Genomic DNA, 23,214 nt, shown 5'->3' on the forward strand with positions numbered 1-23,214 from the left:
AGAATTCGCGGCAGACTGTGCCCGTCGCTGATTGGTTGAGGCAACCTTTATGACATCATCGTCGCCATGGCAACCATTATGACATCATCGTCGCTGTGCCCGTCTCTGATTGGTCGAGGCCTGGCGGCCTCGACCAATCAGACGCGGGATTTCTACGTCCTTTATGACATCATCGTCGCTGTGCCCGTTGTTGATTGGTCGAGGCCTGGCGGCCTCGACCAATCAGAGAGCCGGGATTTCCAGGACAGACAGACAGACAGACAGACAGACAGACAGACAGACGGAAAAACCCTTAGACAATTATATATATAGATATATTAATATTTTTTCCAGCGCTATACAGCTTGAAAGCCGGTAATTCAATTACCGGCTTTTTCTTTCTCCTTCCTAAAACCCGACATGATTTGAGACATGGTTTACATACAGTAAACCATGTCTTCTCTCCATTTTTTTTTGCAGATTCCACACTACTAATGTCAGTAGTGTGTATCTGCAAAATTTGGCCGTTCTAGCTCTTGAAATAAAGGGTTAAATGGCGGAAAAAAATTGGCGTGGGCTCCCGCGCAATTTTCTCCGCCAGAGTAGTAAAGCCAGTGACTGAGGGCAGATATTAATAGCCTGGAGAGGGTCCACGGTTATTGGCCCCACCCCCTGGCTAAAAATATCTGCCCCCAGCCGCCCCAGAACAGGCACATCTGGAAGATGCGCCTATTCTGGCACTTGGCCACTCTCTTCCCATTCCCGTGTAGCGGTGGGATATGGGGTAATGAAGGGTTAATGCCACCTTGCTATTGTAAGGTGACATTAAGCCTAATTAATAATGGAGAGGCGTCAATTATGACACCTATCCATTATTAATCCAATTGAATGAAAGGGTTAAATAAAACACAAACACATTATTTAAAATTATTTTAATGAAATAAAAACAATGGTTGTTGGAGTATTTTATTCTACGCCCCAATCCAGTCACTGAAGACCCTCGTTCTGTGAAAGAAAAAACATAATAAACCAACAATATACTTACCCTCCGCAGATCTGTAACGTCCAACGATGTAAATCCTTCTGAAGGGGTTAAAACATTTTGCAGCAAGGAGCTTTGCTAATGCAGGCTGCTCCTCGCTGCAAAACCCCGGGGAATGAGTCTAAATATAGATCAATGAGCTATATTTAGCTTCATTTGCGGTGAGGCGCCCTCTGCTGGCTGTTTATAGATCGTGGGAACTTGCCTAGAAAGCCTGGGAGCTTTCTAGGAAATTTCCCACGATCTATGAACATTGTTGTGAATTCTGTGGCTGAGTTCACTTCTGTGGTCACAAGTGGTATTGCAGTCTCTGGGCTTCCTCCCTCAGGTGTTTTGGTGAGCTCGTTGGCTGCCTTGCTATTTAGCTCCACCTGAGTCTGTCTTCCTTGCTCCTTGTCAATGTTCCAGTGTTGGATCTGAGCTACTGCATCTTTCCTTGGGCCTGCTGCTCTGCTAGATAAGTGCTTCTAGTTTGTTTTCTGTTTTTTTCTGTCCAGCTTGCTATTGTCTTTTGCTGGAGGCTCTGAGAAGCAGAGGGGTGCACCGCCGTGCTGTTAGTTCGGCACGGTGGGTCTTTTTGCCCCTTTGCGTGGTTTTCGTTTTAGGGTTTTTTGTAGACTGCATAGTTCTCTTTGCTATCCTCGCTCTGTCTAGAATATCGGGCCTCACTTTGCTGAATCTATTTCATTCCTACGTTTGTCTTTTCATCTTGCTAACAGTCATTATATGTGGGGGGCTGCCTATTCCTTTGGGGTATTTCTCTGAGGTAAGTCAGGCTTGTATTTCTATCTTCAGGCTAGTCAGCTCCTCAGGCAGTGCCGAGTTGCATAGGTAGTTGTTAGGCGCAATCCACTGCTGCTTATAGTTGTGTGAGGATAGATCAGGTACTGCAGTCTACAGAGATTCCACGTCTCAGAGCTCGTCCTATTGTTTTTGGTTATTGCCAGATCTCTGTATGTGCGCTGATTACTGCACGCTGTGTTGCCTGATTGCCAGCCATAACAGTACAAGGAGCCACACCAATGATTCCCAATAGAGGGAAAAAAGAAATCCTGACATCATTTTTTTTTCTTAGCTCTGTCTTCAGTCTTTTTTTTCCCCTAGACATTAGAGTGCTTCAGGACACAGCTGTGGACATGGATATTCAGGCTCTGTGCTCCTCAATGGATAATCTCGTTGTAAATGTACAAAAGATTCAAGATACTATTGATCAGAAATCGATGCTAGAACCAAGAATTCCGATTCCTGATTTGTTTTTTGGTGACAGAACTAAGTTCCTGAGCTTCAGAAATAATTGTAAGCTATTTTTGGCCTTGAAACCTCATTCTTCTGGTAATCCTATTCAACAGGTTTTGATTATTATTTCTTTTTTGCGCGGCGACCCACAGGACTGGGCGTTTTCTCTTGCACCAGGAGATTCTGCATTGAGTAATGTTGATGCATTTTTCCTGGCGCTCGGATTGCTTTACGATGAGCCTAATTCAGTGGATCAGGCTGAGAAAAATCTGCTGGCTTTATGCCAGGGTCAGGATGATGTAGAAGTATATTGTCAGAAATTTAGGAAATGGTCAGTACTCACTCTGTGGAATGAATCTGCACTAGCGGCTTTGTTCAGAAAGGGTCTCTCTGAAGCTCTTAAGGATGTAATGGTGGGATTTCCTATGCCTGCTGGTTTGAATGAGTCTATGTCCTTGGCCATTCAGATCGGTCGTCGCTTGCGCGAGCGTAAATCTGTGCACCATCTGGCGGTATTGTCTGAGAGTAAACCTGAGCCTATGCAGTGCGACAGGACTATGACTAAAGTAGAACGGCAAGAACACAGACGTCTGAACAGACTGTGTTTCTATTGTGGTGATTCTACTCATGCTATTTCTAATTGTCCTAAACGCACTAGGCGGTTCGATAGCTCTGCCGTTATTGGTACTGTACAGTCCAAATTCCTTTTGTCCATTACCTTAATGTGCTCTTTGTCATCGTATTCTGTCATGGCGTTTGTGGATTCAGGCGCTGCCCTGAATCTGATGGATTTGGATTATGCTAAACGTTGTGGATTTTTCTTGGAGCCTTTGCGGTGTCCTATTCCGTTGAGAGGAATTGATGCTACACCTTTGGCCAAGAATAAGCCTCAGTACTGGGCCCAGCTGACCATGTGCATGGCTCCTGCACATCAGGAAGTTATTCGCTTTCTGGTACTGCATAATTTGCATGATGTGGTCGTGTTGGGGTTGCCATGGCTACAAACCCATAATCCAGTATTGGATTGGAACTCTATGTCGGTAACCAGCTGGGGTTGTCAGGGAGTACATGGTGATGTTCCATTTTTGTCTATTTCGTCATCCATTCCTTCTGACATCCCAGAGTTCTTGTCGGACTTTCAGGATGTATTTGAAGAGTCCAAGTCTGATGCCCTACCTCCGCATAGGAATTGTGATTGTGCTATCGATTTGATTCCTGGTAGTAAATTCCCTAAGGGTCGTTTATTTAATTTGTCCGTACCTGAACACACCGCTATGCGCAGTTATGTGAAGGAGTCCCTGGAGAAGGGACATATTCGCCCATCGTCGTCACCATTGGGAGCAGGGTTCTTTTTTGTAGCCAAGAAGGATGGTTCGCTAAGACCGTGTATTGATTACCGCCTTCTTAATAAGATCACTGTTAAGTTTCAGTATCCCTTGCCATTGATTTCTGACTTGTTTGCTCGGATTAAGGGGGCTAGTTGGTTTACTAAGATTGATCTTCGTGGTGCGTATAATCTGGTGAGAATCAGGCAGGGAGATGAATGGAAAACGGCATTTAATACGCCCGAGGGTCATTTTGAGTATCTGGTGATGCCGTTCGGACTTGCCAATGCTCCATCTGTTTTTCAGTCTTTTATGCATGACATTTTCCGTGAGTATCTGGATAAATTCTTGATTGTTTACTTGGATGACATTTTGATCTTCTCAGATGATTGGGAGTCTCATGTGAAGCAAGTCAGAATGGTTTTCCAGGTACTGCGTGCTAATTCCTTGTTCGTGAAGGGATCAAAGTGTCTCTTCGGTGTGCAGAAAGTTTCATTTTTGGGGTTCATCTTTTCCCCTTCTACTATCGAGATGGATCCGGTTAAGGTTCAGGCCATCCAGGATTGGACTCAGCCGACATCTCTAAAAAGTCTGCAGAAATTCCTGGGCTTTGCTAATTTTTATCGTCGCTTCATCTGTAATTTTTCTAGCATTGCCAGACCATTGACCGATTTGACCAAGAAGGGTGCTGATTTGGTTAATTGGTCTTCTGCTGCCGTGGAAGCTTTTCAGGAGTTGAAGCGTCGTTTTTGCTGTGCCCCTGTGTTGTGTCAACCTGATGTTTCTCTTCCGTTCCAGGTCGAGGTTGATGCTTCTGAGATTGGTGCAGGGGCGGTTTTGTCACAGAGAGGTTCTGGTTGCTCAGTGTTCAAACCATGTGCTTTCTTTTCCAGGAAATTTTCTGCTGCTGAGCGTAATTATGATGTGGGCAACCGAGAGTTGCTGGCCATGAAGTGGGCATTCGAGGAGTGGCGTCATTGGCTTGAGGGTGCTAAGCATCGCGTGGTGGTATTGACTGATCATAAGAACTTGACTTATCTCGAGTCTGCCAAGCGCTTGAATCCTAGACAGGCCCGTTGGTCGTTATTTTTTGCTCGTTTTGATTTTGTGATTTCATACCTTCCGGGCTCTAAAAATGTGAAGGCGGATGCTCTGTCTAGGAGTTTTGTGCCCGACTCTCCGGGGTTATCTGAGCCGGCGAGTATCCTCAAGGAAGGAGTCATTGTGTCTGCCATCTCCCCTGATTTGCGGAGAGTGTTGCAGAAATTTCAGGCTAATAAACCTGATCGTTGTCCGGCCGAGAAACTGTTCGTCCCTGATAGGTGGACTAGTAAAGTTATCTCTGAACTTCATTGTTCGGTGCTGGCCGGTCATCCAGGAATCTTTGTTACCAGGGAGTTGGTTGCTAGATCCTTCTGGTGGCCATCTCTGTCACGGGATGTGCGTGCTTTTGTGCAGTCCTGTGGAATTTGTGCTAGGGCTAAGCCCTGCTGTTCACGTGCCAGTGGGTTGCTTTTGCCCTTGCCGGTCCCGAAGAGGCCTTGGACACATATTTCGATGGATTTCATTTCTGACCTTCCCGTTTCTCAAAAAATGTCGGTCATTTGGGTGGTCTGTGATCGCTTTTCTAAAATGGTCCATCTGGTGCCCTTGGTTAAATTGCCTTCCTCCTCTGATTTGGTGCCTTTGTTCTTCCAGCATGTGGTTCGTTTACATGGCATTCCTGAGAATATTGTTTCTGACAGAGGTTCCCAGTTTGTCTCGAGGTTCTGGCGAGCCTTTTGTGGTAGGATGGGCATTGACCTATCTTTCTCCTCGGCCTTCCATCCTCAGACTAATGGCCAGACCGAACGAACCAATCAGACCTTGGAAACATATCTGAGATGTTTTGTTTCCGCTGACCAGGATGATTGGGTGTCATTTTTGCCGTTGGCTGAGTTCGCCCTTAATAATCGGGCCAGCTCGGCTACCTTGGTCTCTCCATTTTTCTGCAATTCTGGGTTCCATCCTCGTTTCTCTTCAGGACAGGTTGAGTCTTCGGACTGTCCTGGTGTGGATTCTGTGGTGGACAAGTTGCAGCAGATCTGGACTCAGGTAGTGGACAATTTGACCTTGTCCCAGGAGAAGGCTCAGCTTTTCGCTAATCGCAGACGCCGTGTGGGACCCCGACTTCGTGTTGGGGATTTGGTTTGGTTATCTTCTCGTCATATTCCTATGAAGGTTTCCTCTCCTAAATTTAAACCTCGTTTTATTGGTCCGTATAGGATTTCTGAGATTCTCAATCCGGTGTCTTTTCGTCTGACCCTCCCAGACTCCTTTTCCATACATAATGTATTCCATAGGTCGTTGTTGAGGAGATACGTGGCACCTATGGTTCCATCTGTGGAGCCTCCTGCCCCTGTTTTGGTGGAGGGGGAATTGGAGTATATTGTGGAGAAGATTTTGGATTCTCGTGTCTCTAGACGGAAACTCCAGTATCTGGTCAAATGGAAGGGTTATGCTCAGGAAGATAATTCCTGGGTTTTTGCCTCTGATGTCCATGCCCCAGATCTTGTTCGTGCCTTTCATGTGGCTCATCCTGGTCGGCCTGGGGGTTCTGGTGAGGGTTCGGTGACCCCTCCTCAAGGGGGGGGTACTGTTGTGAATTCTGTGGCTGAGTTCACTTCTGTGGTCACAAGTGGTATTGCAGTCTCTGGGCTTCCTCCCTCAGGTGTTTTGGTGAGCTCGTTGGCTGCCTTGCTATTTAGCTCCACCTGAGTCTGTCTTCCTTGCTCCTTGTCAATGTTCCAGTGTTGGATCTGAGCTACTGCATCTTTCCTTGGGCCTGCTGCTCTGCTAGATAAGTGCTTCTAGTTTGTTTTCTGTTTTTTTCTGTCCAGCTTGCTATTGTCTTTTGCTGGAGGCTCTGAGAAGCAGAGGGGTGCACCGCCGTGCTGTTAGTTCGGCACGGTGGGTCTTTTTGCCCCTTTGCGTGGTTTTCGTTTTAGGGTTTTTTGTAGACTGCATAGTTCTCTTTGCTATCCTCGCTCTGTCTAGAATATCGGGCCTCACTTTGCTGAATCTATTTCATTCCTACGTTTGTCTTTTCATCTTGCTAACAGTCATTATATGTGGGGGGCTGCCTATTCCTTTGGGGTATTTCTCTGAGGTAAGTCAGGCTTGTATTTCTATCTTCAGGCTAGTCAGCTCCTCAGGCAGTGCCGAGTTGCATAGGTAGTTGTTAGGCGCAATCCACTGCTGCTTATAGTTGTGTGAGGATAGATCAGGTACTGCAGTCTACAGAGATTCCACGTCTCAGAGCTCGTCCTATTGTTTTTGGTTATTGCCAGATCTCTGTATGTGCGCTGATTACTGCACGCTGTGTTGCCTGATTGCCAGCCATAACAGAACATCCAGCAGAGTGCGCCTCACCGCAAATGAAGCTAAATATAGCTCATTGATCTATATTTAGACTCATTCCCCGGGGTTTTGCAGCGAGGAGCAGCCTGCATTAGCAAAGCTCCTTGCTGCAAAATGTTTTAACCCCTTCAGAAGGATTTACATCGTTGGACGTTACAGATCTGCGGAGGGTAAGTATATTGTTGGTTTATTATGTTTTTTCTTTCACAGAACGAGGGTCTTCAGTGACTGGATTGGGCGTAGAATAAAATACTCCAACAACCATTGTTTTTATTTCATTAAAATAATTTTAAATAATGTGTTTGTGTTTTATTTAACCCTTTCATTCAATTGGATTAATAATGGATAGGTGTCATAATTGACGCCTCTCCATTATTAATTAGGCTTAATGTCACCTTACAATAGCAAGGTGGCATTAACCCTTCATTACCCCATATCCCACCGCTACACGGGAATGGGAAGAGAGTGGCCAAGTGCCAGAATAGGCGCATCTTCCAGATGTGCCTGTTCTGGGGTGGCTGGGGGCAGATATTTTTAGCCAGGGGGGGGCCAATAACCGTGGACCCTCTCCAGGCTATTAATATCTGCCCTCAGTCACTGGCTTTACTACTCTGGCGGAGAAAATTGCGCGGGAGCCCACGCCAATTTTTTCCGCCATTTAACCCTTTATTTTAAGAGCTAGAACGGCCAAATTTTGCAGATACACTCTACTGACATTAGTAGTGTGGAATCTGCAAAAAAAATGGAGAGAAGACATGGTTTACTGTATGTAAACCATGTCTCAAATCATGTTGGGTTTTAGGAAGGAGAAAGAAAAAGCCGGTAATTGAATTACCGGCTTTCAAGCTGTATAGCGCTGGAATAAATATTAATATATATACATATATGTGTCTCACTGACATATATATATATATATATATATATATATATATATATATATATATATATATATATACCTATTCTATGTGTACACATTTATTCTACCTATTCTACTGTAAGCTGTCAGTGTGATTTTACTGTACACCGCACTGAATTACCGGCTTTTCTCTCTAACAGCGCTGCGTATTTCTCGCAAGTCACACTGCTTGTCCGTGTGAAATCCGTATTTTTCACGCTTCCATAGACTTTCATTGGCGTATTTCTTGCGCAGTACGGTGACAAACGCAGCATGCTGCGATTTTGTACGGCCGTAGAAAGCCGTATAATACTGATCAGTAAAATACGGCAGATAGGAGCAGGGGCATAGAGAATAATTGTGCCGTATTTTTTGCGAGTTTTACGGATGTAGTTTCTGCGCTCTTACGTCCGTAAAACTCGCAAGTGTGAAGCCGGCCTAAGTGTGTGCACTTTGAGAATGAAGGTTTTCTTTCACTGACAGAGGGCTGAATAGACTTCCAACATTGAAACAGCACCTCCACTTTTTGGGGTTGCCATACAGATTTAGAGATTTATATTTAGTGCTATTGTTATGGTTTTTACCAGGAGAGCATGGTTCAAATCATTTTCTGCATGTCCCCATGTATCTCTGCAGATATGGTGCACCCCACCATTCACTGGTAAAGACCGTAAATATTAGCACTAAGTTTAAAAAGGTCCATATCCATAGAAACATATGGTAAATTTAAAGAGACAACTACACATGGGACAGCAAGAATAAAATAAAAGCAAAATTAGCTACTGTTGACCCGGTGACAGGTCATGTGGAGGAACTCTGTGCCGTCAGGCCCGGACTATGCTTACAGGTAACTAGAAGTGAACCTCACACTTGGTTGATTTGTTGCATAAACATCTGTTCTGTAATATCTGAATTCTGTCTGTGTGTGAAGCATGTGCATGTGATTTCTGCAACGCTATTCAGAGAGAAGGGACAGATTTTCTGCATCTAATCTACTGTGTGTGAATGCTCCCCTAAGAAATTCTTTTTTATTTTTAGCATATTATACAGCTCGGTTTATATTTTTGATGTTCTCACTTCTTCTCCCAGAGTCTAAACAATAGCAAGGATAAAAGCCACAGCGCTCTTTCCACATAATCTAGTAATTCTCCAAAGCACACCGGTTCCTTAGTAGCTTCAATATGTGTTCCCATCACAGACACTTGTAACAGATCACCCTCTTGGGGATTATGGTTCTTCTTACCGCCACATCCAGGTAGAAAATCAGAGCAGAAGTGGCCACTTCTGGGAGGTATGGAAACCACTGGTGGACACCTGTTCTTTATGCAGGTTCCAAAAACATGACACACATCTGTACAACATTTATAACATGCCATAAAAGTCTGTCATTGGAATACTCTTTTAATGACTTCAAAATATGCCAATAAAATGCAGTTTGTGCCAAATTTTAAATGGTTAAGTGGTTTTCCTGGCTCTTTGAAAGATTGCTGAATCGTGACAGTGTGCAATGTGCACGTTGTCATGATTTCCCTGGATTCCCAGCACCGGAAGGTGGACATCTGGCCACAAGTATGCGACTTGCATAGTTGCAGACACAAGCTGACTGGATTCTCAATGTTCAGAGGTAAGCGAAGGAGAATGTAGTAAATTGCTTACTTGTGGTCCTGTGACACCCACTCGTGCTGGGGATACACGGGAATAGTGGCATTGTGCACATAGTGACTGCAGAAATTTGTCTACAGCCTGGAATACTTCTTTAATGCTGTATTACTGACAAACGGACATTAAAACATGGCCTTCTGTGTATCACCTGCAGAATATACCCGCAGTATAGTATTTTGCTCTATAGACAGACAAACTGTAAGATGTATCCGATGAAATACAAAGACTAAAGTGTCTGTATAGTGACAGATTATGTAAAATGAGGAATTTGGCTTTTTGCATGTGGTTGGTGTGTATACTTTTGTTTGTTTTTTATATATAGGAAGCACCAAAAGAAATTATAAAGCCTGTGCCCATTGCAACCCCCATTCCTGCTGTTCCCAAAGTCACCTCTCCTGCTAATATGGCATACAACAAAGCACCTAGACCATTTGGAGCGCCATCGCTTTCCAAGCCTGCATCAATCCCTTCACCTTCCTCTGCCTTTACCCCAGCTACCGCCAATCAAGCATCTACACAGCCATCTGCTTTATCCCTGCTGGCTGCCGTAACCCCACCTGCCCCCACTACCACCGGATTGCATGCTGGTTATAAACCTTCCACTGACGGCCTAGCAGCTGTAGCTAAACCTGCAGTCACCCAGATCCCACGGCAGCCCGCCAGCTACAGTTCTGCTGTCACCCAGCATTCTAATAATGAGAGAAGAGGACAAAAGGAAAATCTGGGTGACAAATCCCAAAATGGGTAGGTAACACTTGCATGTATTTAACTGATATGGATCAGACACTTGCTTTTCAGTGAAATGTGGGCATTTGTTTTATTTATTAGTAACTACCTAGAAGATGGTCAAATGCTTCAATGGCTCTCAAGGCACGTTTAGGTTTTCCATTTTGTCACTTCATTGGTGGTCAAGGCCTGAATATATGCAGGAATTTAACAATCAAAATAAAAACCATGGACACTCCTCTCCCACAGTAGCGATGTTCCTGCTATGTCGGCGTGACGTGTGTCACTCCAATGAGTGGCTGCAGCCTGCAAGTAAATGCCACACTCTGGAAACAGCAGCAATGTGTCGCAAAAGCGTAAAAAATGTCTCATTTTGCTGCTCTCACAATGCACAGCACAAGCTGCAGCTGTCGGGCTGGGTGAGCGGACACTGAATACATTTGGATTCATGAGCTATTTTATTTTCTAGTTGGACTCCTAAAATCCTTAGCTTATTGTGAGGATTATACCGCTACTCTGACATTGTATTTGATTATTTATTTTACTCAGTTACATAGCACCATTAATTCCACAGCACCGTACATATTATCCAACCCTGTCCCCATTGGGGCTCACAATCTAAATTCCCTACCAGTGTGTCTTTGGAGTGTGGAAGGAAACCCATGCAAACTTACACCATACTCATTAGGTCTAAGAGATCAATTTATTCCGTGGCATGTATTTTTTTTAACTTTTTTGGTAACGCACTTGTTTTTTTTTTTTTCATATCACAATCTTTATTTTGAAAAAATACAGAAAATACAATCTAAATTGGTAGCCTTGCAGTTTTTCACTGGCCACTATTTTAGACTCCTACTTTGGTCCCTTCAGGAACAGTTTTCAGCAGGATAAAATGCCAGCTGACACCTCTGTGACCCAGGATCCGCTAATTGCGATCAGTGATGTCACAGCTGACCTTATTCCTTCATCCCTTCACATTGACCTTTGTTCAGGCCCATTAGATCAGGGGTCCCCAACTCCAGTCCTCAAGGCCCACCAACAGGTCATGTTTTCAGGATTTCCTTTGCATTGCACAGGTGATGCAATGATTACCTGGGCAAGACTAAGGAAATCCTGAAAACATGACATGTTGGTGGGCCTTGAGGACTGGAGTTGGGGACCCCTGCATTAGATGCTTCAATACAAGAGATGGGGTCAGAGTCTGTACCTTGTGGCTAAGGTACATGTGTTTTTCCTGAAAAAAGAAAATTGGAGTCTAAATAAAGCTCCAGTGACCAGTGTGAAAATTGCTTTTTTTTTTTTTTTTTTTTTAAAGGCCAAATTTAAAGAAAAAAAAACATACATGATATACGCAATAGGTAATATTTTATGATGGCTCCCCTTCAGTTCAAATCTGAATTTGCTTTATTTTACTAAATATTGGACTTCTGGGGTTGTCTAAATTTGTGCTTCAACTATTAAGTAGTCTTGGTAATGTTAGACAAAAATAAAGTCTAAAATGTGGCTGGTAAAACAATCATTGTAGGCTCAACAGTGAGACGGAATGAGTTGTCCTTGTTGGCAGATTGAGGTAACTTGAATACGTGTAAAAATTCCATTCATGAAATGGAAAAGTAACATTATAGTTATAGTAATTACATCAATTTGTTTCCTCTGGTTGGTAGATTAGCAATCTAATGTATAATTTGTAGGAATATGCAACTTCTATTACATATTGCACAATTATACACAGACAAATTATTTAGATGCAGATGAGGAGGTGATTCATGGAGATTATTAACTGGTTTCCTACAGAGTAACAAGCATGTCATGCACTGTCACATTAAAGGAGTTTTCCGGCACAATTTTTTTTTCTCCATTGGGTGAAGAAATGACAGGCAGATAGTTGCTAACTACCTGCCTGTTTCCAGCACCGACTCAGAGCGATCACAGATCACTCAGGCCTATGATTCTGCTGCTTCACGTCAATAGAGCAGCTGTCTCTCTTCCAGGCTGCTCTGTCGTCAGGGCGTGCAGTTATGCAGCAGGGAGCCGGCTGTCAATCAGCATGATCTCAGCAGTCACACCCTGTCCAGAGAGCACAGTGGAAGGGAACTAGCCGCTCTGCCAACAAGACATCTCCGGAAGCTGCAGAACCATTGGCAAAAGCAGTCCATGACCACTCTGAGCCAGTAGTCAGGTAATTGACACCTACCTGCCTGCCTGTAGGTTCTTGGGCCCAGTAAGAAAAAAATTGTAGTCTCAGACAACCCCTTTAAATGGAATCTGTCAGCAGGATTGTGAACAGTAACCTACAGACACTGTCAGGTTGGCTCCTTTAAACTGATTGAAATGACACCTTGGGTGATGAAATCCATCTTGTGGTTGTTGTTAATGTTTATTTTCAGTTAATAAGTCTCATGCTCCGGGTGGCCTGTGAGGGGGGTCTTCATGTGCTGCTCTGCTTACATATTCATACTGATGGCTTATGACCTGCCCCCCTATTTTACATACTGAATACTGAATATTTTACATATTGAAAACAAAATAATTTTTAGCAGGCGGCGCTTGCGCTGCAGCATTATTGCATCTATAGTATGCATTAAATTCTTTTAGTTAGTCATACACATTTATTCTGAAAAACAAAAAAAAAATCTTAAAATGGCGCCAGTCGCGCCTGCGTAGTAGCATTGATTGGCAGTCCGATAGATGCTACTGCACAGGCGCCATTTTGGTAGATGAAAGAAATTTGTCTCCACCAAGATGACTATGCAGTAGCATCTATCGAATCGCCAATATTGTATATGAATAAATAAAATATAATACATATAATATTCAGTACGTAAAATAGGGGGCCAGTCAGTGAGGGATCAGTGACCTGTGATAAGCCATACAGATGAATATGTAAGCAGAGCACCACATGAAGACCCTCCCCAGGCCGCCCCAGAGCACGAGAATATCATTAACTGAAAACTACAAATAAAGATAAAACAACCACAAGATGAATTTCATCTGCCAAGGTATCATTTTAATCCATATAGCGGTGCCGACCTGACTGTGTCTGTAAGTTACTTATCACAGTCCTGCTGACAGATTCCCTTTAAGCAGAGGTGAATATAGGTTTTCCTGCACCTGGGGCCATAATGCAGTTTGGCCCCTCCTTCTATACGCAGCTTGTTATGTGACCACTCATGTGTGATTTGTATACTTACAGCCATGTGCCAACTAGCTTCTCTTCCGAATTCTCTCAATGTACAATGAAAAACTCCAGTCCCTGCCTCTGAGAGAAGGAAGAGAAGCCTGTTAACACGTGACCGTAAGTGTGAAAATCGTACATGAGTGGTCATCACTTGTTGACTGCTGTAATTGGCAAGCAGAGCCGAATCCTGACTGTGAGCATATGATGCGCTGTTGGGATTTGACATGCTACTGTGCTTAATTAAAATCAATTATCGTAAAATAAATGCAAATGTAGTAATCCTCAACGTGTGTGACCAAACAATTTCTTTATTACGCAACGAACATCAGTAGAGGAATACAGCATCACAACCATCACCATTACATGGATATATCACCAGAACTTATTAGTACATTAATAAATAAACACATCACCAGAACCTCCATCAATGCATGAATAAATCGCTACAAGCATCATCAGTTTAATCCAAGCCTAGTTCAGAGATCAATTGTAATGTCAGATCGGCCTTCTATATAATTGTATTGCATAAACCTACATCTTTGTTCTACATATACCGTATGTAGATTATGTCTGGACAAGATTATATCTGTTAGCATCATATATGGGAGTAATCTCGCCCGTACCTATGCGTGCACATTCCATTTTTATCTGTGCATGTATTTATTTATTGCTTGCTCTGCTGTGCTCTGCTTTACGGCCGGCGATGACACAGTCAGTGCGGGAAGCTAACGGCGGGGGACGTGACAGACATCGGAATGTGAGTATGTAGTGGTTTTTTTTTGTTTGTTTTTTTAACTTTTACAATGGTAACCAGGGTAAATATCGGGTTACTAAGCGCGGCCCTGCACTTAGTAAGCCGATGTTTACCATGGTTACCCGGGGACTTCGGCATCGTTGAAGACAGTTTCAACGATGCCGAAGTCGTTCCCCTGATCGTGGTCGCTGGAGAGAGCTGTCTGTGTGACAACTCCCCAGCGACCACACAACGACTTACCAACGATCACGGCCAGGTCGTATCGCTGGTCGTGATAGTTGGTAAGTTGTTTAGTGTGACGGTACCTTAAAACTTGTCTCTAATCTGCTTTTTAGTTAAATTAATCCTTATGATTAGGAGTATGTGTTGGATGACACCCCGGGGTGCCAACACTTATTGGCACAATAGGACAAACCAGATTATAGCACTAGTCCCCCAACATGTTTCACTGCACGATTCACGCCATTGTCCCATCCCCTGATGATGCCACACATGCAGTGAAATCTATTGGTTAATGCTATAATCTTGTTTGTCCTATTCTGCCAATAAGTGTTGGCACCCTGGGGTTTCATCCAATGCATACTATTTACAAGGATTCATTTAACTAAGAGGACGATTAAGGAAAAAAAATTTTTTTTCATACCCTCAGTATTTTAAATATCTATTCCTTAAATTTAATGTTTTAATAGAGAGGGATTTTGGAGGGGGTTCTCCTCAATTCGTCAATAATATATGTATCCCTCCAATCCATTTATTGTTCTCACAATTTACAAAGCTTAATGCCTACATTACTATAGCCATTGACTGTTGGCACAATAAAATTATGAAGCGATACGATATCTTCCTCCAAAGCTTCGAGCTGAGAACTATTTATGGGATTCATATTTTAACAGACGGTATGCTATAAATCTAAAGAAATGGCAACTATGGCACTATGTACACACATTGCGTTTTTTGCTGCGTTTCTTTAGGTAAATTAAAAGCTATGAGAATTCTCATGCAGAAATCGCATGCACACGCCTGTGTTTTTTTTTTTTTTTTTTTTTTTTTAATTGAATTGGAAAACTGAGATTTTGAAAAAGGCAGTGTGTTAAAACTTTCAACATTGTATTGTTTATGCTTATAAGGTGGAAGCAAAGCTGAACTTTGGGATCCTGAAAATTGCCGCAAAAATGCAACAACATTTGTGTTTTGGCTGCAGAAAAAAAATGCAGCAAAAAGCAATGTCTGAACATGGCCTCAGCCAGTAAGAGTCCAGAAAGCCCACCTCACCATATACTCAGTATGAAGAACAATAGCATAATAATATAAAACTTTGTCCCCATAGAAAATACTAGATGTAAATGCTAGATAAACAGTATGTTTTAAAGGGAACTGGCATGCTTATTCTTTCCTTCCAAACCAATCGTAGAGTCATAGAATGGTAGAGTTGGAAGGGACCTCATGGGTCACCTGGTCCAACCCCCTGCTCAAAGCAGGATTCACTAAATCATCCAAGACAGATGTCTGTCTAGCCTCTGTTTGAAGAGTTCCATTGAAGGAGAACTCACCACCTTCCGTGGCAGCATGTTCCACTCAATGATCACCCTAAGGCTACTTTCACACTAGCGTTGTACGACGCACGACGCAATGCATCGTGGCGACATACAGACGCATGCTATGAAAGCGCAGCACAACGGGGGCAGCAGATGCAGTTTTACAACGCATCCGCTGCCCCATTGTGAGCTCCGGGGAGGAGGGGGCGGAGTTCCGGCCGCACATACGCTGTCGGAAATGGCGGACACAACGCACCAAAAAAACGTTACATGCAACATTTTTTGGTGCCGATGGTCCGCAACAACACGACGCAACCGTCGCACGACGGTTGCGACGTGTGGCAATGCGTCGCTCATACAAGCCTATGGAGAAAAAACGCATCCTGCAGACAACTTTACAGGATGCGTTTTTTCTGCAAAACGACGCATTGCGACGTGCGTCGTACGACGCTAGTGTGAAAATAGCCTAAGGCTGCCGTCACACTAGCAGTATTTGGTCAGTATTTTACGTCAGTATTTGTAAGCCAAAACCAGGAGTGGAGCAAATAGAGGAAAGTATAATAGAAACATATGCACCACTTCTGCATATGTTTCTATTATACTTTCCTCTATTTGTTCCACTCCTGGTTTTGGCTTACAAATACGGACATAAAATACTGACCAAATACTGATAGTGTGATGGCAGCCTTACTGTCAAAAAGTTTTTTCTAAAATGTAATCTGTGTCTCCTCCCATTCAGTTTCATCCCATTGCTTCTAGTCTTTCCTTGTGCAAATGAGAACAAAGATGATCCTTCTACAATGTGACAGCCCTTGAGACATTTGTAGACTGCTATTAAGTCTCCTCTCAGTCTTCTTTTTTGCAAGCTAAACATTCCAAAATCCTGGAAACGTTCATCATAGGACATGGTTTGCAGACTGGTCACCATTCTGGTCGCTCTTCTCTGAACTTGCTCCAGTTTGTCATTTTTTTTAAATGTGGTGCCCAAAACTAGACACAGTATTCCAGATGAGGTCTTACCAAAGAGGAGTAGAGGGCAACAATTACTTTGTGATCTAGACTGTATACTTCTGTTTAGGCTATGTTAACATGCTGTGGATTTTGCTGCGGATCCGCAGCGTTTCCGCAGCTGTGGGTCCGCAGCGGTTTTCCATGCGTTTACAGTACAATGTAAACCTATGGGAAACGCAATCCGCAGTGCACATGCTGCGGAAAAAATGTGCGGAAACGCAGCGGTTTACATTCCACAGCATGTCAATTCTTTGTGCGGAATCCGCAGCGGTTTTACACCTGCTCCATAATAGAAAACCGCAGGTGTAAAACCGCAGTGGAATCCGCACAAAAACCGCGGTAAATCCGCAGGAAAAACGCAGTGTTTTTGGCCTGTGGATTTATCATATCCGCTGCGGAAAAATCCGCAGTGGACCATTTCTTCGTGTGCACATACCCTAATACATCCCAGAATTGCATTTGCCTTTTTTGCTGCTGCATCACACGGTTGACTCATGTTAAGTTTATGATCTATTAGTACACCCAAGCTTGTTCACATGTGCTGTTGCTTAGCCCTATTTCTCCCATTCTGTATATGCTTTTTTTCATTTTTATTGCCCAGATGTAGTACTGATATCACGTGTTTGTGTGTATGTGCTGCAAATTCCATACCTTTATTAAGCAAAAATTTTTCTTTGCTACAGAAAAATCTTCTTTACAAGATATACAAATGAGGCTAGACGTGCTATGGACGTGTTGGGCGCTTCCAATATCTCTGCTGCCAGCTGCATTCTTGGCCTCCTCCAGGTGATTTATTGGCACTGCTACGGCATGTCACTCATTTCTAAACTGGATTTATTCAGTCGCCATGACAGCACCAACGAGAGAGGGGATCCGCCCTTCGGGGACAGGAAACCTACAGACATAAAAGGGCGGTACCTCTCTCCTGCATCAGTTGGTTTCCTGTCCCTGACAGGGGACCCCTTCAGACATACCTTATGAAGAAAGGTTCCCTTCCTCGGTCTGTCCGGTGTGCCGGAAGTGCCACACCACAGAGGGCTGTGGAGGTAGGCAGCAGCAGGAGAAAGCAGCCTTCAGGGGGAGTGCTTGCTTTTGGTGATCCTTCACCGCAGGTACAGGTAAGTATAAGCCACGGGGGGTCTTTCTCCCCGGACCGTATTAACCAGGGCCTTGTCGATGAGTGCGGTGTCCCGGCGTACCGCACATGGCAGAGGCGCGGTCCAACGCTTCCTGGCGCGGTGGGGTCACGGCTGGATGATGTGGGAGGAAGGGGCGGTCCCTCGTAACGCTGCCAATGGCGCGGCCCGATGACACGTCGGGCATGCGCAGTCCATGGCGCGGCGGTGATCATCTGGTTCGGCGCGGGTCACCGATATGATGGTGACTCATGGGGCTCGCGCACCAGAGACAGGTCACGAGGAGGACGCCGGGGCCATGTGGTAAGCTGAGGCACGCGGCACAATAAGCTGGGGGTTCATGTCCCGGCAGGGGGTGCGGTTTTATGAAAGTGGGCCGGGCCTCCCAGTGGCATACAGATTATGTACCAGCCAGATCGCCCAGATTGGCCTGCTGACCCCGTCCAGGGGAGGTACTTTGAGAGGAAGCCGGCTACATAAGGAATCGTTATGGGCTGCCATGTGCTTGTCAGACATATTTGTAAAATGGAGTCTCATGAGCAAGAAGCGCTGCAGCACTCTAGAGCAGCAGTGTCAGGCCTTAGAGAAGCCCCAAGCAACGGTTACCCAGCGGCGATCTAGTGGCAGTAGTCGCCCTGGAGGAGATAGAACCAGTCAAAAGTCTAATCCTGGCAAGTCCTCAAGCCGTAGAGATGAGACACCGACTGAGAAGGACCCTCGCAGACTACAGTACTATTCTTTACTATGCCAAGGTTAAGTGATCTTCGAGAAAGTTCACTTGGTGATGTGTTGTCTCCCCTTATGTTCCCTCTCTCCTTATCTATCGGGGGAAAAAATGGTCAGCTAAGCATAGGGAATGTGCTGAATGTGGGGTTCCTCTTACAGATGGCCACGTAAAGAAACTATGCAGGCCATGTATGCAGTGTTTGATAGCGGAGGAGACACCAGACTTTGCCACCAGCCTAAGACAGATGGTCAGACAGGAGGTCAGGGGTTCGGTCAAATCCCTATCTCAGGATAGAGGCGTTAAAGAAAGAAAGCCCAGATTCCCAATTTCAATTGGCAAGAGTGACTCAGGAGAGCTAAGATCAGATTCTCCCCACTCGTCCTCATCATCTTCAGAGGGCGAGTCCGGTCATTCATGTTTTTCTTTTCACCAGATAGATCGACTGGTCAAAGCAGTAAATAATACTATGGGGATTGAAGAAACCCGGTCAGAGTAATCTATACAGGATGTAATGTTTAAAGGTCTAAACCGGAAAACTCGTAGATGCTTTCCTGTGATTGACAAAATTAAGTTCCCTTATTACACGGGAATAGAAGAAACCTGAAAGGAAAGGTTCTCTTCCACCATCCTTTAAAATAAAGTATCCATTTGAGGAGGTGGCATCTTCTGCATGGGATAAGGCCCCAAAACTCGATGCAGCTGTGGCTAAAGCTTCCAAAAGAACCTCCCTACCATTTGAGGATTTGGGGACTTTAAAGGACCCGCTAGATAGAAGGGCCGATGTCTTTCTTAAAGGAGCCTGGGAAACATCAGCAGGAGCTCTCAGACCATCAATCGCAGCCACTTGTACAGCACGATCTAATGTCCCTATGACCGCTTAGAGGACCAACTTAAAGACAAAGTTCCTAGAGATGAGATCTTATCCTCTTTTCTCATAATCCAGGGAGCAGCGGCTTACCTTTCAGATGCATTGGCAGATTCCGTAAAACTAGCAGCCAGGTCAGCGGCTCTTTCCAATGCTGCCCGTATAGTCATATGGCTGAAATGTTGGCCGGGGGACATGCAGGCCAGGTCAAAACTGCAGCATTCCATGCGAAGGGGTACATCTATTCGGCTCAGTTCTGGATTAACTACTGGGAAAAGCGGGCGATGGTAAAAAATGGTTCCCTTACTTAGGAAGACCCTCATACAGAATGGATACTAATAGGAGGTTCGATCGTAGAAGGCCTACTAGAGAAAGGACTAGATATGATGCCAATAGGAGGAAAGGTAGAGGCTTTATGTTCAACTCCTTTCGGGACAATAGAAAACCACAATGATTGCCTTATCCAGGTGGGAGGCAGGCTCTTAGCCTTCTATCCAGCCTGGTTAAACATTTCTAATAGCCCATGGATCCTAAGCATTATTAAGACGGGGCTAAAATTTGATTTTAAGAAGATACCTCAGAATATGTTTTTTTTAACGCCCATCCGTTCTTTACCTACAGAACAACTGGCGCTAGAATCTGAGGTCCAGAAACTTCATCAGAAGGGTGTATTGATAAAAGTTCCTGAAGCACAAAGAGGTAGGGGGTTTTACTCCACCCTCTTCCTGGTTAAAAAGCCAGACTGCTCCTTTCGTACTATTATCAATCTGAAAGGCCTGAATAAATTCTTACTGGTCCATTCGTTCAAAATGAGTCTGTAAAAACAGCAATAAAGCTACTGTTTAACAATTGCTTCATGGTAGTTTTAGATCTCAAAGACGCCTATTTATCATGTCCCTATACACACAGACCACCAACCGTTTCTAAGAGTAGCCGTTTCACTGGGTGGGAAAGTAGAACACCTCCAATTCAGAGCACTCCCCTTTTGGGTTGCGGTTGCCCCCTGCGGTTTCACTAAAATAATGGTAGAGGTAATGGCACATCTGCATGAACAGGATGTGCTAGTTGTTCCATATATGGATGACCTATTGTGGGACACTCAGAATCACACTGCTCTGCCCAACTGGGAAAAGTAATATCAGCCTTACAGAGATTGGGATGGATTATTATTTATTTTAAAAAAATCACGATTGCAACCCTTAAGAGTACAGGAATTCTTGGGTCTCATCCTAGACTCCAGATTGCAGGAATGTCGCCTACTAGAGGCAAAGGTGGACCGTATTCGACGGCAGATACTCAGGGTCGTTAATAATCAGTCAGTCACATTAAGAGGGGCAATGTCACTGTTAGGCTCACTCATGTCATGCATCCCGGCAGTTCTTTGGGCCCAGTACCACACCAAAGTCCTGCAGTGGGATGTACTGTACAATGCTCGTCGTCTAGAAGGCCACCTTGAGAGTAGATTTTCCTTGTCCGCTACTTCTATACAATCCTTACGTTGGTGGTTACACATACCAAAGCTACGGACTGGTGTTCCCTGGATAAACCTTATATCTCGAGTGGTAACTACTAGAGATGAGCGAATATACTCGTTACTCGAGATTTCTCAAGCATTTCAGGTGTCCTCCGTGTATTTTTTAGTGCTCGGAGTTTTCGTTTTTCTTGCCGCAGCTGAATGATTTACATCTGTTAGGCAGCTTAAGTACATGTGGGGATTCCCTAGCAACCAGGCAACCCCCACATGTACTTATGCTGGCTATCAGATGTAAATCTCGAGAAATCTCGAGTAACGCGTATATTCGCTCATCGCTAGTAACTATGGATGCTAGCTTCAGGGGTTGGGAAGCACATATGGGTGACGTGGGTCCAGGGGGTTTGGACACAATCCGAACAAACTTTATCTTCCAACCTTAAAGAGTTATTAGCTGTATAACGAGCACTAAATTATTTCCTTATGTCCCTACAGGGCCAACACGTCAGGCTATTTTCAGACAACCAGGTAACTGTAGCCTACATTAACCTTTAAGGGGGGACTCGGTCCAAGTCATTAATGGATGTGGCGGATCGTATCTTTCAGATAGCCAAGGCTCATCTACTGTCACTCACATCTCTTCATATAAAAGGGAAGCACAACATCATGGCTGATTACCTAAGTCGCAACGGACTTGGACAAGGTGATTGGGCCCTGAAACAGGCCGTCTTCAATCAGATTAGGCTTTTATGGGGGTACCCAGACATGGACCTCATCGCCAACAAAGAAAACAGAAAGATACACCAGTTTTGCTCCCTAAATCCCAGAGAAAACCTGTATACAGTGGGCGCCCTCCTAATTCCATGGCAATTCAGTCTAGGCTATGCCTTTCCCCATTGAACTTAATCCCGATAGTTCTGAGGAAGATATGGGAGGACAGAGCTCGGGTAATCTCAATAGCGCCATTCTGGCCCAGGAGACCATGGTTCCCCTGGCTGAGGAAGATGTCCGTTTCTCAGCCAAATGGATTCTTTCGGAGCTCCCAGATCTCCTCTCCCAAGGTCCCATTCTCCATCCACAAGTGTCCAATTTACATCTGGCAGCGTGGAATTTGAAATGGCATTAGTAAGAGAGAAAGGGTTTTCCCAGAAACTTGTTAACACCTTGCTGAAAAGCAGGAAGCCTTCTACAAAAAATATTTGTTAGAATATGGAAAAAATTCTTAGCAGTTTCGGGATCGGAGGTTGGTCAAAAAGTCTGTATTAAGGTACCTTCACACTGACCAACTTCACAACGATATCGCTAGCGATCCGTGACGTTGCAGCGTCCTGGATAGCGATATCGTTGTGTTTGACACGCAGCAGCGATCTGGATCCTGCTGTGACATCGTTGGTCGGAGCAGAAAGTCCAGAACTTTATTTCGTCGCTGGATCTCCCGCAGACATCGCTGAATCGGCGTGTGTGACGCCGATTCAGCGATGTCTTCACTGGTAACCAGGGTAAACATCGGGTTACTAAGCGCAGGGCCGCGCTTAGTAACCCGATGTTTACCCTGGTTACCAGTGTAAATGTAAAAAAAACCCAAACACTTCATACTTACATTCCGGTGTCTGTCGCGTCCCTCGGCGTTCTGCTTCCCTGCACTGTCAGCGCCGGCCAGCCGTAAAGCAGATTACAGCGGTGACGTCACCGCTGTGCTTTACGGCCAGCCGGCGCCCACAGTCAGTGCAGGAAAGCACAGCGACGGGGGACAGACACCGGAATATAAGTATGTAGTGTTTGGTTTTTTTTTACATTAGCACTGGTAACCAGGGTAAACATCGGGTTACTAAGCGCGGCCCTGCGCTTAGTAACCCGATGTTTACCCTGGTTATCAGGGGACTTCGCATAGTTGGTCACTGGGAGCTGTCTGTGTGACAGCTCTCCAGCGACCACAAAGCGACGCTGCAGCGATCGGGATCGTTGTCTAGATCGCTGCAGCGTCGCTAAATGTGACGGTACCTTTAGTGAGATTCTGGAATTCCTGTAGAGGGGTTTAGAGATGGGTCTAGCGACAAGCACTCTGAGAGTTCAAGTGTCAGCTCTAGGAGCACTATGCAATTGTAATTTAGCAAGCAATTACTGGGTTGCTAGATTCATCAAGGCAGCAGCTAGGTCGAGACCCATTGTTGGACAAAAACTAGCTCCGTGGGACCTAAACCTGGTACTTACAGCTTTAACTGAAGCCCCCTTTGAACCTATTGACTCTGCTCCAATAAAAGTCCTGTCCTTTA

At 44.6% G+C, this 23,214-nt stretch overlaps 1 protein-coding gene across 2 annotated transcripts in view; it reads left to right on the forward strand.

Annotated features, from left to right (window-relative positions):
• The window catches only part of PDLIM5 (PDZ and LIM domain 5), a 426,156-nt gene that overhangs the window by 224,566 nt on the left and 178,376 nt on the right, over window positions 1-23,214 (forward strand). For both annotated transcript variants that reach the window (XM_069743580.1, XM_069743581.1), the window contains exon 5: window positions 9,861-10,282. In XM_069743580.1, coding sequence (XP_069599681.1) covers window positions 9,861-10,282 — 422 coding nt within the window. The remainder of the gene's footprint in view (window positions 1-9,860; window positions 10,283-23,214) is intronic.

This window comes from Ranitomeya imitator, chromosome 1 (assembly GCF_032444005.1).
Source record: "Ranitomeya imitator isolate aRanImi1 chromosome 1, aRanImi1.pri, whole genome shotgun sequence".
Lineage (NCBI taxonomy): Eukaryota > Metazoa > Chordata > Amphibia > Anura > Dendrobatidae > Ranitomeya > Ranitomeya imitator.